Source organism: Ictidomys tridecemlineatus, chromosome 5, assembly GCF_052094955.1.
Source record: "Ictidomys tridecemlineatus isolate mIctTri1 chromosome 5, mIctTri1.hap1, whole genome shotgun sequence".
Classification (NCBI taxonomy): Eukaryota; Metazoa; Chordata; class Mammalia; order Rodentia; family Sciuridae; genus Ictidomys; species Ictidomys tridecemlineatus.
In genome coordinates, this window is record NC_135481.1 from 11,784,438 (window position 1) to 11,799,945 (window position 15,508).

Consider the following 15,508-nt stretch of genomic DNA (forward strand, 5'->3'; position numbering starts at 1 on the left):
CTAACTCTATTAAGGAGGCAAAGTGGGCCCCGAGGAACAAAGTAAGGGAGCAGATGGAGACCATTTGTACCCCTCCCTCCTTGGTAGCAGTTGAGGCTTTGTGCCACATATTATCCCTTCCAGGACTCTGATCCAGAGTGGTGTTACTGATGTCTTCAGGGGTATGTCAGTAGATTCCTTTAGGGATAGGCTATCAGGATTTAGGGAGCACGGGTGTCACCTTAGCATTAGTTATGCTCTGTCATTGCCCCCAGACTTCTAGGACTGCAGGGATAGGAGGAAAGCTGAAATGATGCTGGGAAAGGGTGAAATGAAGGATTTAGACTGAATTTATGTTTTATTGATGTAGAGGCATATGCTTATGGCAACACTCCTAGCATTTTTAATGTCCAGAGTTTTGTTAATAGCTTTGATAAGCTTAATCAATACAGGACATGACAAGTATGTGTCATTTTTTTTTTTCCACTAAGAAAATAAGCAAGATGGGATGAGATTTTGGCTCAGCGGTAGATCACTTGCCTAGCACATGCGAGACACTGGGTTCCATCCCCAGCACCACATAAAAATAAATAAATGAAGTAAAGATATTTGGAAAAAAAGAAAATAAGCAAGAATTAGGTGCTTTGTTTATTAAAATAAACCTGTATTTTTCCTTTATCAATAAACTCTGAAAGGTTGAAAATTAGTATCCTTTCCTATACTATTATATAGTATAACATAAGAGATTTCTTTGGACCTATTCATGTAAATAAATACATATTAACTAATTTTAATGAAATGTGTACTTGTTGAATTTCTTCATTACTATTCACTCTGTATATACACATGCTATAATGTGTATATGTGTATACCTATATGTACATACATATAGGACATACATAAACATACCTCTTCATAATTGTCTTAGTTGTTTCTAGAAATCCTTTTTGAAGCAGTCCATGGGTGTGTTTCTAATTTTTCAATCTGATTTTTTTAAATAAACAATGTAAATGAACTTGCCTTTTCTTTACAGTAATCATTGAGCTCTAATCACATCCATGTTATATCTTCCTTAAGCCCGTAAATAGTCTTATTTTTAAATTATTTTAAAAGGTTCAAACAGAAAAGTGTAGAGGATCAAATAATATACAGTATAACCACTGAACTCTAGCATATCTCAGTAATCTTATTTGTTTCTGGATTGTATTTGTAAAAAGATGAAGCCTACATATGTCCCCCTTCTCAGTTCTATTTCCTTCCCCAAAAATAACTCCTTTCCAGAATTAAATCTCATCTTCTCTGGAGTACCTGATATGTAGGTGTGATTTTTCTTCACTGTTAGTAAATTCTTTATGAATCACTTTATAACAAATTAGAAAGGGGGGTTATGAAAGTCACTCAAAAAAGGGTGTGTGAGGTCTGGGGTTATAGTTCAGTGATGGAGCGCTTGCCTAGCATGTGTGAGGAACTGGGTTCGATTCTCAGCACCACATAATAAATAAATAAATAAAAATAAAAGTCCACTGACAACTAAAAGTATATATTTTTAAAAAAGGGTGTTTGAGAGGAGTCTGAGCTGCTGCCAGCCAGGTGTGGGTGGGAAGGGGTTCTCTGTTCGACTGCTTGCTCCTCTGGAGTATATAAGACAGAGCATGTGGCCAGGTGTCTGGATAATCTATTATGAAACAGGATCTTTGAATGTAGAAATTCAGAGAAAACTGCTGATGTTTATGTAGTCTCATGTAAGTCAGAATTCTAAATGGCAATGTATGTGGAGATCCAGCTAGGGGAATGAAAGTGCTTTGTCACTTTTAGGAGTCTGCATGTCAGGCACTGTTACAAGCACTACAAATAGTGGTTTGGGGGCTGGGGGTGCAGCTCAATGGTAGAGCACAAGACATCCCCAGTACTGAAAAATACAACAGTGGATGTTAACTTATCTCATTCCAACTGATGAGGTAGGTATCAATATTATCCTCATCTGACAGATAAGGGAATAGATGTAGGAAGGTTGAGTGACTAATTTATGGTTACACAACTACCCTGAGACAAGATTTGTACTCTGAGAATACAGCTCCAGGCTCAACTAGCTAATTACCTTCTAGAGCTGGCATCCATGGGCTGCTGCCCCACTTCACACCAGATGTTTTCATGCGCCAACACCATATACAGATGTACCCATAAAGCCAGGGTACTCTGCTGTATCTAGGCTCAAGTCCATTTTCTCCCCCATCTTTTAAATGAATAAAATTAAAACCTTAACTGTTTTCTTCACTTAAGTTGCCTGAAATAATCAAAAGTTTATCTCCAGAGGCTGAGATTGTATCTCAGTTGAGGAATGCTTGCCTTGCATGTGTGAGGCACTGGTTTTTGATCCTCAGCACCACATAAAAATAAATAAAATAAAGGTATTGTGTCCTTCTACAACTAAAAAAAAAATTTCTTTCAAGTTTGTCTACTGGGGGCTGGGGTTGTGGCTCCGTAGTAGAGTGCTTGCCTTGCAAGTATGAGGCTTTGGGTTCAAGCCTCAGTCAGCACCACATAAAAATAAATAAAGGTATTGTGTCCATTTACAACTAGAAAAAAATTTTTAAAAAAGGTTTGTCTCCATTTCTCTACTTCCCATTCAGGCCTCAGAACCCTGCAGGGCCTCTCTCACCTAGGCCAGCAATAACCTATATTTTGCTAAAGCAAGGGGCATCTCTTAATAACACATTATATGTCCTTTCCTTGGACTTTTCAGATTTTGATCTCTCCTTTGAAATTCTTCCTTGCCAGACTTCTGTAAAACCGTTTTTCACTAAGTGTTCTCCTCAGCTTTCGTCATTCTTTCCCAAACTCTGTTGCTGTCTCCTTCAGCAAACCCGCATCCCACAACTATTTAAGCCTTTAAGGATTTGTCTTTTTTCTTCTATGCAATCTCATTTATACTTGGACAAATCTTCAGCCCTCTCTGTCATCTGTGTCTACCTATCTACCTACCTATATCTATCCATCCATCCATCAATCATCTGAACTGCTGGTAGCCAATATCTACTTCATTTCACCCTAATGTCCAACATAAACTTTAAGTTCATGTCCTAGGCAGAATTTCTCTTTTATAGCTTCCTACCCAACCCTCCAACACTATTCCAGTAGCTATTACAGCTGAATCAAAGAACTGTCTTTAATTTCTTTCTATCACAACTGTCACCAAGATGTGCTCACTCTATACCATAACTCTTAAATTCATTTACTCTTTCCATTTCTAGACATTGCCACTGTCTTTGTTTAGGCTTATCAACTTCCTCTGGATCCTGACAGACATATCTGCTTCAAACCTTCCAGACTTATTTCACGTTTTTTAATTTTTCAAAATGAACGCATTGTCCAAATCGCTCCTTCAAGATGATATGTCTCCTTACTATGATCTATGGAGGATACATGCCCACCCTATGGGGGTGAAAGTTCACTATATCAGAGGACACCCATAAATTCTTTCTCCATTCACAGCAGCTACATCAGTAATGGCATCCTTCCCAGGATGGGACTAAAAAGGTCACTGTCCTTAAAATCTGACACGCCACCAAAGCCTGCCTTTGTTGCTCAAACCATGTCTGTTAGAGCACTGAATAAGTAACACTAGGGGAAAAAAATGATGTCTCTAGAGCTCTCCATAATAACTTCCTATTACTCTACATGTTTTAGTTGCAAGGAAATAAGCTGGCTTAGGCAAAAAGATAACATTGCCTCATTATATATTTCCACATATATATTCAAATGTTTGAGTTATAGCAGTCTAGATAAACAACAGCATGCCTCCTGTAACAGAAGTAGAAAACTAAGCCAGGTGTGGTGGCACATGCCTGTAATCCCAGCAGTTTGGGAGCTGAGGCAGGAGGATTGTGAGTTCAAAGCCAGCCTCTACAAAAAAAAAAAAAAAAAAGCAAGGCCCTAAGCAACTTAGCAAGACGCTGGTTCTAAATAAAATATTAAAAAGCACCACTTAGCTCAATCCCTGGTTAAAAAAAAAAAGTGAACAATTATATGATCCCAGGAATAAACCTATTAAAATATGTATAAGAACTTTATGGAGAAAGTTATTAAACTTTTGGAAAGATATAAGAAGACCCAGATGTAGAATGTTCTTGATGATTCAATATTATCAGGATTTTAAATTAATCTGTAGATTCAATGTGATTCCAATTAAAATCCAATTTTATTGTTTAATTTTGGAACTTGAAGCTGACTTTAAAGTAAGTGGAATAACAAAGGGCCAAGAATATCAAAGTCAATTCTCAAGTAGGGAAACATTTGCAATGTGAAATAGAGTTGACAAACAGCCAATACATTTTTTCTTACTGGTCTCATTTATTCTCAGATGTATATGAAACTGCAGATAATCAAAGACAAAATCTTGAAACAAAGTCAAAGGAAATATGACATTACCTATAGAGGATCAAGGACAAGAATTACATTGTAGGGGGCTGGGGATGTGGCTCAAGCGGTAGCGCGCTCGCCTGGTATGCGTGCGACCCGGGTTCGATCCTCAGCACCATATACCAACAAAGATGTGTCCGCCGAGAACTGAAAAATAAATATTAAAAAAATTCTCTCTCTCTCTCTCTCTCTCTCTCTCTCTCTCTCTCTCTCTCTCTCTCTCTCTCTCTCCTCTCTCACTGAAAAAAAAAAAGAAATTACATTGTACTTCTCTTCAGAAAACATGTGAGGAAGAAAAAGAGTAGAGAGAAATATTTAGGAAGGAAAGAAGAGCCCAACCTAGAATGAAGAAATTAAATAAGATCTAAATAAATGGAGAGGCATTCCATATTTGTGGATAGGAAGAGTTAACATTGATAAGCTGTCAGTTATTTTCTAATATGGTCATAGATTCAGTGCAATCCCAGAAAGCTATTTTATGGGTATTGACAAGGGGATTCTAAAAGTTTTTATAGAAAGGCAAAAGACCCAGACTATCCAACATGGTATCGAAGAAGAACAAAGTTGGAGGACTGACAACATTCAACTTTGAGTTTTACTATAAAGTTACAATAATCAAGATAGTTTAGTGTTAGGTGAAAGTACAGAGGGATAGATCAATGGAACAGAACAGAGAGTCCAGAAATATACGGGGCTTTAACAAAGAAATTGATGTAGATTCTATTTAATAAATGGTGCTGTTGCAAGTGGACATACACAGATAAAATATAAACATAATTATAATTCATGGTGCTAGGCATGAAACCCAGGGTGTCCCATATGCTAGGCAAGTGCTCTACCATTGAGTCTACAAACCTCAGCCGCAAATGGAAATTTTAGAACTGAAAAAATACAACAAAATGGAAAACTCAATGGATGAGCTCAGCATTAAATGCCAAAGAAAACAAACAATCTGTGATTTTGAAGATAGAACAATAGAATTTTTCCAATCCAAATAACAGAGAGAAAATAGACTTAAAAAATGAACAAAAGATGGGCGTGGTGGCACAAGCCTATAATCCCAGCAGCTCAGGAGGCTGGGAATGTGGCTTAGTGGTTAAGTGCCCCTGGATTCAATACCTGGTACCCACTCCCCCAAGAAATTAATAGTCTCAGGGACCTGCAATATTAACACAAAAGATCTAACATTACTGTTTGCATAGTCTTAGAGAGAAAGGAGAAAAAGCATAGGCCCATACAAGTACTTGAAAAAATAATGGCTGAAACTATGAATATTTAGCAAAAGACATAACTCTACAGATTAAAGAAGCATAGTGAAACCAAAAGGATAGAACCAAAAATATGCACAACAGGACACATAATAATCAAACTTCTTAAAGCTAAAGACAAAGATAGAATTGAGAAAGAGATGTCATCTGACTATAAGAGGAAAGCAATTTGAATGACAGCAGATTTCTTATCATACTAGGAAAATCAGAAGGAAGTGGCACATTTTCAAGAGGCTGGTGTTGTGGCTCAGCAGTAGAGCACTTGCCTAGTATGCATGAGGCTCTGGGTTCAATCCTCAGCTTCACATTAAAAATAAATGAATAAAATAAAACTATAAAAAAGAAAAAAAGAACTGTCAAGTTAAAATTCAATGTTCAGCAAAAGTATCCTTCAGGAATGAAGGGAAATCAAGACATTCTCAGACAAAGGAAAATTTAGAGAATTATCACCAACAGAACAACTCTAAAAGGATAACTAAAAGAAATTCTTAAAATGCAAAGAATATGAAAGAATGAAGGAATTTTGGACTACTGGAAAGGAGGAAAGAACAATGAAAAGAGGAAAAACATGAGGAAATATAACAGACTAATTCTTTCCTGAGGTTTTACAAATGGTGTTTCAATAACATTTCCTGATGTGGTTCTAAAAGTATGTAGAGGAAATATTTAAAACATAAATGGGGGAGATGAAAGGGACTTACATGTATGTAAGGTTTCTACACTTTACTCAAACTGATAAAATATTAATGGAAATAGACTATAATAAGCCATGTATATACAAGTTACTCCAGGAAGGCAGGAGAGAGGAATCAGAAAAGAGAACAAAAAGAAAACGAAAAATTAAATGTCAGACACAGCCCTAAAATATTGATAATTAAATGTAAGTGGCCTAAATATATCAACTAAAACAAAGATTGTTATAGTGGGGTGAATAAAAGACCCAGCTATATGATATTTACAAGTTATTATAACTGTGAGGCTAAACATATAGCTCAATGGTAGAGTATCATGCATGAGACCATAGGTTTAATCCTCAGCACTGAAAAATATTATTTATACACACACACACACACACACACACACACACACAGTTACATAGTTTGGTTCAAAGCAAAAGATCAGAAAAAGATATACTTTTCAAACATTAATTAAAAGAAAGCATAAGCGCCTATGTTTTAATATCAGATAAAGTAGCTCTTGGAGCAATAAGTTTACCAACAGAAAATGTGGCACATAATGGTAAAAGGGTCCATCTACTAATAAGACACAATTTTACATGTATATACCCCCAAAATGGAGTCACAAAATATATGATGCAAAACCTAATAAAACCAAATGGGATCTACAATTATAGTTGGAGATATAAACAACTTTCTCTCAATAATTGATAAAACAACTAGACATAAACCAGCAACACATAGAACTGTACACCATTAATTAACAGACTGTAAATGGTACATAGAGACACTTTACCATGTGCTTGTAGTCACAACCCTTGGAAAGTTTGAGGTAGGAGGGTTGCATGAGATCAGCCTGGGAAACCTAAACCCCATCTCAAAAAATAAACAGCTGGGCACAGTGGTGCACACTTGTAATCCCAGTGACTCAGGAGGTTGAGGCAGGAGTATCACAAGTTCAAAGCCAGCCTCAGTAACTTAGTGAGGTCAAAAGCAAATCAGTGAGACCCGTGTCTCTAAATCTCTAAATAAGATATAAAAAAGGGCTGGGAAAAAAAAAAAAAAAGGGCTGGGAATGTGGCTCATTGGTTAAGGCCCCTGGGTTCAATCCCCAGTACTCCCCCCCAAAAATCCCCCAAACCAAACCAAGAAATACCCCAAACACTCAACCCAGCAATAGCAGAGTCAACACCACACTTTTTTTTTAAGAGAGAGAGAGAGAGAGAATTTTTTAATATTTAGTTTTAGTTTTCAGCGGACTCAAGATCTTTGTTTGTATGTGGTGCTGAGGCTCGAATACGGGCTGAATGCATGCCAGGCGAGTGTGCCACCGCTTGAGCCACATCCCCAGCCCCACACATTCTTTTCAATAATCTAATCAACAAAACATTTTCCAAAATAGATCATTTTCTGTAGGCAACAAAAGAGACCTCAACAAATGCAAAAGAACTGAATGGTGTAAAAGAAAAGAGCAGTAGACTCAAACTAGAAATCAATAACAGAAATAGAACAGGAAAATCTCTAAACATCTGGAAACTATACAACACATCTGTAAACAAAACAAAACAAAACAAAAAAACCCATAGGTCAAAGAGAAAATCTCAGGGAAATTTTAAAAATACATGAAAGTAAAATGTTCTGGTTACCCATTTTATAATCAACTAATTATAAGGAGAAATTTTCTATTAAGAGAGAAAAATATTTTAAAAAAATTATGATTTCTGAATTTGAATGTTGGTTTAAGAAATTTTTTGAGGAGCTGGGGATGTGGCTCAAGCGGTAGCGCGCTCGCCTGGCATACGTGGGGCCCAGGTTCGATCCTCAGCACCACATACAAAACAAAGATGTTGTGTCCGCCGAAAACTAAAAACTAAATATTAAAAAAAAAAATTCTCTCTCTCTCTCACTCTCTCTTAAAAAAAAAAAATTGATGATTGGGCTGGGGATGTGGCTCAAGTAGTAGCGCGCTCGCCTGGCATGCGTGCGGCCCAGGTTCGATCCTCAGCACCACACACCAACAAAGATGTTGTGTCCGCCAAGAACTAAAAATAAATATTAAAAATTCTCTCTCTCTCTCTCTCTCTCTCTCTCTCTCTCTCTCTCTCTCTCTCTCCTGTCTCACTCCCTCTATAAAAAAAAAATTGATGATTCCGATTGTTACTGATGCTCTTGGGCATTTCTTGAAGCAATGATCACATGTTGTGCTAAATCTATTAAAACAATAAAATTAGGGCTGGGGATGTGGTTCAAGTGGTAGCACGCTCGCCTGGCCTGCGCAAGGCACTGGGTTCCATCCTCAGCACCTCATAAAAACAAACTAAAGATTGTGTCCAACTAAAAAATACTTTAAAAAAACAATATAATTAGCACTTCTACTGAAAGAGAAGACTTTTGCGGAACAAATATATAATTTATAAACTACTGCTACTTTGTCCAAATCACTGGCCCATCAAGAAAATACCTAATCATGTACAAGAGTAATAAAAATCCATTGGTTCTGGTATTTTCCCAACCTTCTGTCGTAATAAAATAAACACAGCTTTACATATCATTTTTGTTTTTATGAAAGTGTATTTGTTAAAATAAAAGGCAAACATAAAATCCATAAATACAATAGTAACAAATTGCAATTTGATTTATAGCTTTTAAATATTTAAACACTCGATACGTCTATTTCCATATCCTCCTTGCTTTAGGCCCAGCAAATGTTAGGGGCGGGTCTGGCACTAACCTCCTTGACACTTAAAATCTCAGCATCCTTTTCCGGAAAAGGGGAATAACACTCCCGAGCTCACAAAATTGGAATGAACCAGGCACCCGGTGCGTTAGTAACCTGTGCTTAAAAAATAAGGGTAATATAAGTTTTCTCACTCTTTGGAGAAGGAAATCACTGTTCAAAGAATGTTTGGGGGTTTCTTTTTCTTTCTTTCTTCTTTAAAAAGTCTTCCTTTTCTTTTTAGGATTCAGGGGAAACGGGTGCGTTTGAAGCTCGGCAGTAAGGAAATAGTTGAGGACATCAGAGAGATGTGTAATGGGGAGGGACGGGATCTGCTCAGTGGGACTGGCTTAGGTAGTGGGCAAAGAGAAGAGGAATCCCCATCTACCTCCGCAGAAAAGGCTCCAGCTTTTGGAGGTGTGTGTGCCTGCATTTGCCTGTGTGTGAGGAGGGGATTAGCTCCGACTCTCGCAGATACCACCACGCATGACGAAGCTACTTCCCTCTCATGCGGTCCAAGGCGCACACGCGCCATCCACGGCCACGCCCGCACATTCTCGACACATACAGAGCATCAGAGGGTCCTGTTGCCATAGCGAGCAGCAGCGCGTGAGCCCGGCCGCCCCTCCCGCCCCTGGCAGAGCCTGGTCAATTCCCACTCTGATTGGCCACTGCTTCCTCATTATGCAAATCATTTGCGTAGACTCAGCGGCCAGCTGCCTGACGTCACCAAGCACGGGGGCTGGGGCTCGGGGCTTGGCTCCCGGAGCTCGGGCCGGAGCCCAGAAAGCGCGGCGCTGGGACCTCAAGCCAGACCCCAGCGTCCCGCCGCCTCGGCTCCGGCCCGCCCCGCCCCGGCCCCGCCCCCTTTCAACCCGCTCCACCCCTTCTACGCCCCTCCACCCGGACCCCGCCCCCTGGGCAGCCCCCCTCCCTCACCACCCGGGCCCCGCCCCCTCCCCCCTGGCCCTCGCCACCGGTCCAGGGAGGGGACGGCGGGACAGGCGGGACCGGTGGGACCGGCCGGAGGGCGGACTGGGCGGGGATATGGCCGCGGCGCCCGGAGGGTCTGCGCCGGCCGCCGGCCCCGGCCCGCGCCTTGGTTTCAGCACCGCGGACAGCGGCGTCGGCATGAGCGGGCTAAACCCAGGTCCCGCGGTGCCCATGAAGGACCACGACGCCATCAAGCTCTTCGTGGGGCAGATCCCGCGGGGCTTGGACGAGCAGGACCTCAAGCCGCTGTTCGAGGAGTTCGGCCGCATCTACGAGCTGACGGTGCTGAAGGACCGGCTCACCGGCCTCCACAAAGGTGCGCGGGGTCAGCTCAGCTCAGCCCAGCCCAGCCCAGCCCAGCCCAACCCAGTCCAGCCCTGACCAGCCCAGACCCAATCCAATTAGAGTGCAATCCAGCCCAACCCCAGTCCCAACCTCAGCCCCAACCCTAACCCTACCTAGAGCCAGTACAACACCACTCCATTACCTGCCCCACCTAAGCCCTGTCCCCTCCCTAGATCACAGAAACCCCAACCAAGAATTTTCCCTGGGGCATCCTCCCCCTGATCATCACTCTGGTCCGCTAACATGTTCTTCACATTTACCTCCAAATTCCTACCCTTTGCCTATCATATCCCAATAGTCCCTGCCTTTCAGTTGAGCCTCTTCACCAGTGCTCCCATCAGATATCCCAAATCCTAGAATTTGGAAACTTATTCCATCGTCTAGCTCTTGAATTACACACGATCTTATGAAACCTGAGCCCAAGCATTCCTTACCCCTCCACTGGGTGCCACATCACTCAGGCCTAACCACTCACATATCTTAGGCTTGCATCCCTCCTCTGGCCTCCAACTCCAACCAACCCCCAGAGCCTTCATTTGACTCTTAGATTGTCAAACTCTTCCCTTCTTCCCTTTGAACCCAAACTCTTCCCTTCTTCAGGACCCAGGCTTGTCTAACTCACAAAATCCAATTTATTTCCCAGGAGGCTCTCAGTTCCAAATGCCACCTTCTCTCAATATTTGACAATAATCTCAATCTCTCCTAACCTTTGTCAGAATCCCAACACTCTATCTTTTCCGATTTGAGTCCACAACCCTGACCTCAGCTGGGAATGCTACCACCCTGTGTCCCCTTTATCTTAGGTTTCCCCTTAGGTGAATCCACACTTCTACCTTCCTTTAACCTCCCTTTCTTTACTCTTCTTTTCTCCTTCCCAATCCTCTTGATGGCCTACTGCTTCCCTTCTCTCACAGGTTAGTCCCAGATCAGAGCACTCTTAAGGTGGGTGAGGCTGAAGAGGAAGAAGGGGAAATCTTCTCCTTGCCCTTGCTAAAAAGACAGAAGCACCATGGTCCTGTATGGCCACACCCCTTTTTTCCTGTAGAGAGAGGGAGGAGGCTTGTTTACATGCAGAAAAGTCTGTCCAGGCTGGGCCCGAGTAACAGAGCCAGAGTCATGTGCCATTCATTGACAGGGAAAAGGAGAGAGAATTTGAGGAGAAACAGTTTGTGGTTTCAAGGTTTTGATGGTGAAGGATCACAACTGTCCTTCGTGAAATTCCTAAGAGAGGAGTGGTGGGCCTTGGTTAACAACTAAAAGTAAATTCCTAGGGGTTGATTGCCACCTCTTTTCACTTGAAAGACCTTGGGAGTTCCTTGGCACACTAATGTAGGGGCTTCAGGAAAATGCCTACAGAAGGCCAGGACTGTCATCTGGGTGGGGGTACAGCTTCCACCCTTTGGGTTGGGGTTATGTTAAAGAGTCCATAAAAGGACAATGTCACACCATCCAGACTCCTTATGATGTAGCTTAATTGTCTGTCTGACTGTCTTTCTACTTATATTAACTTATTTTCTTATTTTTCTGGATATTGATTTCAGCATGTAAGTACAAAGCTAATCTTTGTAGGCTATCTTTATAATAAAGGAAGTGTATAGAATATCTTTAATTCTCATTCTTCTCTCTCAAACATTATTAAAGTCTCTGAACTGTTTCCTCATTCTCTCTTGCCCCATTTAGCTTTAATTCTTTCTTGTCTCCCCCCCACACACACACACACATTCATCTGTCCCTCAAGCTATACTTCTCTGGATTACTACCCTTCCATTCTTCTTCCTTCTATTCCAGGTAGTCCATAGGCTCCTTTAAGTGGCAGCTGAGCCCCCGAACCTTTCAGACAGCTTTCCCCTCCCCACATTCTGATTCTGACATCAGATGATATTGGTTTTGTGGCAGAAGATGGAATAGTGATGTAAGAGGAATAGGGTGTTTGTCAATTTATTTCCAACAAACCTGCATCTTTCCAAGGCAAGTGTTGCCTTGCAAGGTGATCATGGAGGGTCTCCAAGTCAACATTTTCTGTACCTTCTCCACAGTGACAGTGACATCTGAAAGCTAAAGTGACTCATTTTCCTCTTGATGGCTGGGTACCGATGGAGGCAGCCATAGTGTCTTGAAAACAACCCCAGTATGAGAGTTAGAAAATTCCAAATGCTGGTTTGGTGATGTAGCTCAGTGGTACAGTGCTTGCCTGGTATGTGTGAGGTCTAGTTTAGTTCCCAATACAGAGAGAGAGAGAGAGAGAGAGAGAGAGAGAGAGAGAGAGAGAGGAGGGGAAAAAAGGAAGAAGAAGAAAGGAAATTCCAAATGCTGCCCTCCTACTGACACATTCTCTGGGTTTCAGTTTCCCCACTGATGCTATAAGAGCCTGGCCAGGAGTTCTCTGGAGATACTTTGAATGGCAGATAACTCACCCATCTTAAGGAGAGAGCTCCACAGAAGAAAATGTTCCCATTGACTTTTCTAGTCTACTGAGGACTAAATGGGAAACTACATTAAGCTCCTAATGGCTTCCCACATCCACTTTCTCTTCCTTCAGCCCCTCTCCTTCCTATACTCAAAAGGCTTTTTTTAAACACACACACAACACACACACAGATCTTATCATATCACTAAGACCCTTTAGTGGTTCTCCATTGCTCTCAGAAAAAGTTCAAAATCTGATTGAGGCCTGTAAAGCTATATATGACCTGATTCTTGCATATCTCACTAGCCATATCCCCATTCACCAGCCCCTAACCATATTAGCCTCTTGTCCATTTCCCCAACACTCTAAATGCTTGGCTGATACTTCATATATGCTTTCCTCTGCCTGAAATAATCACCAGCCTCTTATCACTTGCGCTTGGTTCAAGAACTCAATGTTCTTGTTCTTGAGGACTCAGTGTCTTCTTTGAGACATTCTCTAACCCTTTGGGCTCAGTTGTCCCTCATTATTTGTTGTCTAATCCACATGAAAGAAGGGAATGTATCTATCGTGTTGCCTCTCTCTCCCCTAATCCATCAAAATATTCTACCATAATGAGTAAGTATTCAGTATTTTCTTTTTAAAATTTTTTAGTATTTATTTTTTAGTTGTAGTTGAACACAATACCTTTATTTTATTTATTCATTTATTTATTTTTATGAGGATTGAACCCAGAGTCTCGCATATGCTAGGCGAGCATTCTACTGCTGAGCCACAACCCCAGGCTCCCCCCCTCCGTCAGTATTTTCTGAATGAATGAGTGCTCATGAATGTTTAAAAGGAAAAGCTGTCTGCATCAGTGCTTCTTAATAGACTATTGAAAAAAAAAAAAAAGAAAGAGGTGTAGGCTTGTTCCTCTGCCTCATTCCAGACTTTCCCTTCCCCATATTTCTTGACCCTTTTAGAGGAGTCAGATTTGGTGTACAGTAACCCTTTGAGAGGCCCTATCTTGAAGCCCTGGGAGAGTTGAAAGATCAAGCTCTTGGATAGGATTAGAGGGTCCCTGAAAGCTCCCACTTACATAAAGCCCTTAAACTAGAAACATCTTCCAAGCCTCAAATTAACCCATTCCCCAGCTTCAAGTTTAGTAGAGGGAGGTCCTAGGCTTAGCCTCAACCCTGCTCTTCCTTTTCTGCCTCCTCTCATCTGAAACTGAGTTGGGAAGAAGTTGAGGCTGATTCTAGGAGACTCGGTGAGCCTGTATCAAAAAAAAAGGGGGAGTCTGAGTTAAAGATGAAGGCAAAGCTGCTTATGGAGGTTTAACCCCAACAGACTTACAGCTGGAGTGGGGAGGGGAGCTGTGGGATTGTATGAGCATGTGACAGCGTGTGGGTACATATGTTCCCTGGGCAGGAGGGCAGGAGCAAATGATAAGAAGTCAGAGATATCAGTCCTCAGGCATATGAGGACCCTCCTTTCAAAGAAAGTGGAAGATAGAAAAGTCTACTCAGAAGTAGTGTTCTTGTTAAAAGGAGAATGGCCTTAAGTTTGTTGAATTAATGGGGTGTTTCCAACAAGAGTATTTGGGGGTTTTAGGAAACAACCTGAGCCAGCCTCTTCCTCCTCAGGCTGTGCCTTCCTCACCTACTGCGCCCGGGACTCTGCTCTCAAGGCCCAGAGTGCACTGCACGAGCAAAAGACCCTGCCTGGGGTAAGTTCATCAAGATTTGGGGGCTGGAAATCACCTCAGCTGGGGACAGTGCCCTATATGCATGCCAAACCAGCAGGTGGAACTGATTTGGGACAAAAGACTAGAAGCAGAATCTTCTTTCTAAGAGAGGGCTTACCTATGCCATGAACAACTGCAAGTTCTGTGTTAAATACCCATTCTTCTGGCTAGAAAATGGGCTCAAGATCCTTGGGTCAAATATTCCACCGCACCTCTTATGAGAAGAATCAATATTGTGGGCTAAACTAAAAATTGTTCACACTGGCCAAAATCATGGCTTTGAGTGTTCTTTGTCATTGGAGTGAACATGTATGTAGTTACATGGGAGAGAGGATCTGCTAGGCTATTACCTCATTTTCTCCAGTTCTAGAATCCCTGATAGTACTTCCATCTGGTCCTCTTTCTTCAATGGTTTTTAGGGATGCCTTGACTCACCCTGATTGTCCTTGCTCCACACTTCAAACTCTTGGCTAAAGTTAGGGGAGATCTGATTCTATAGGCAGCTAGGCTTACAGGTACCAATCACATCTGGTCTGCTCTTTGCTAATGAATAATCACTGGACAAAATTAAATGGACCATGTATATATGACATTTGAAAATATATCCTACTGTCATGTATAATTAAAAAGAACAAGTAAAATTTGTTTTAAAATAGCAAAGTGGAATCTATTGCCCATATGGTAGAAATAAGAAGTAACCATTTAGAGCCAGCATGGGTTACCAAGATCAAGTCATCCTGCTAATCCTGGTTTTCTCTTGTCCCATGAGTGGTATGGCTAGAACAAGAGTACTATTCAAATGCCATGGGCAGGCCAAACCTGGGACTTATGTCCATTCTAGGTCTCAAAGTTAAGAGGGTTATTATTTTACCAGAAAGATACCTGGATAAAGTGAAGGCATAAACTATCACCCCATGATATACATGGTCTATGGGGTGATAGTTTGAAGGAATTTGGGATATGAAATGGAGAAGA

The 15,508-nt window shown here is 41.3% G+C and overlaps 1 protein-coding gene across 9 annotated transcripts in view; it reads left to right on the forward strand.

The window, feature by feature from the left end:
- The first annotated feature begins 9,983 nt into the window (after positions 1–9,983).
- The window catches only part of Celf6 (CUGBP Elav-like family member 6), a 34,281-nt gene continuing 28,756 nt past the window's right edge, over positions 9,984–15,508 (forward strand). For 4 of the 9 annotated variants that reach the window (XR_013438707.1, XM_021728077.3, XM_078049344.1 and 1 more), the window contains exons 1-2: positions 9,984–10,368; positions 14,401–14,515. Coding sequence is in view for 8 of the 9 variants with exons in the window: in XM_021728077.3 (XP_021583752.3) it covers positions 10,107–10,368; positions 14,401–14,515 (377 nt within the window). In the remaining variant the exon portion in view is untranslated. The remainder of the gene's footprint in view (positions 10,369–14,400; positions 14,516–15,508) is intronic. The other 5 variants (XM_021728071.3, XM_021728073.3, XM_078049347.1 and 2 more) reach the window with 2 other exon arrangements.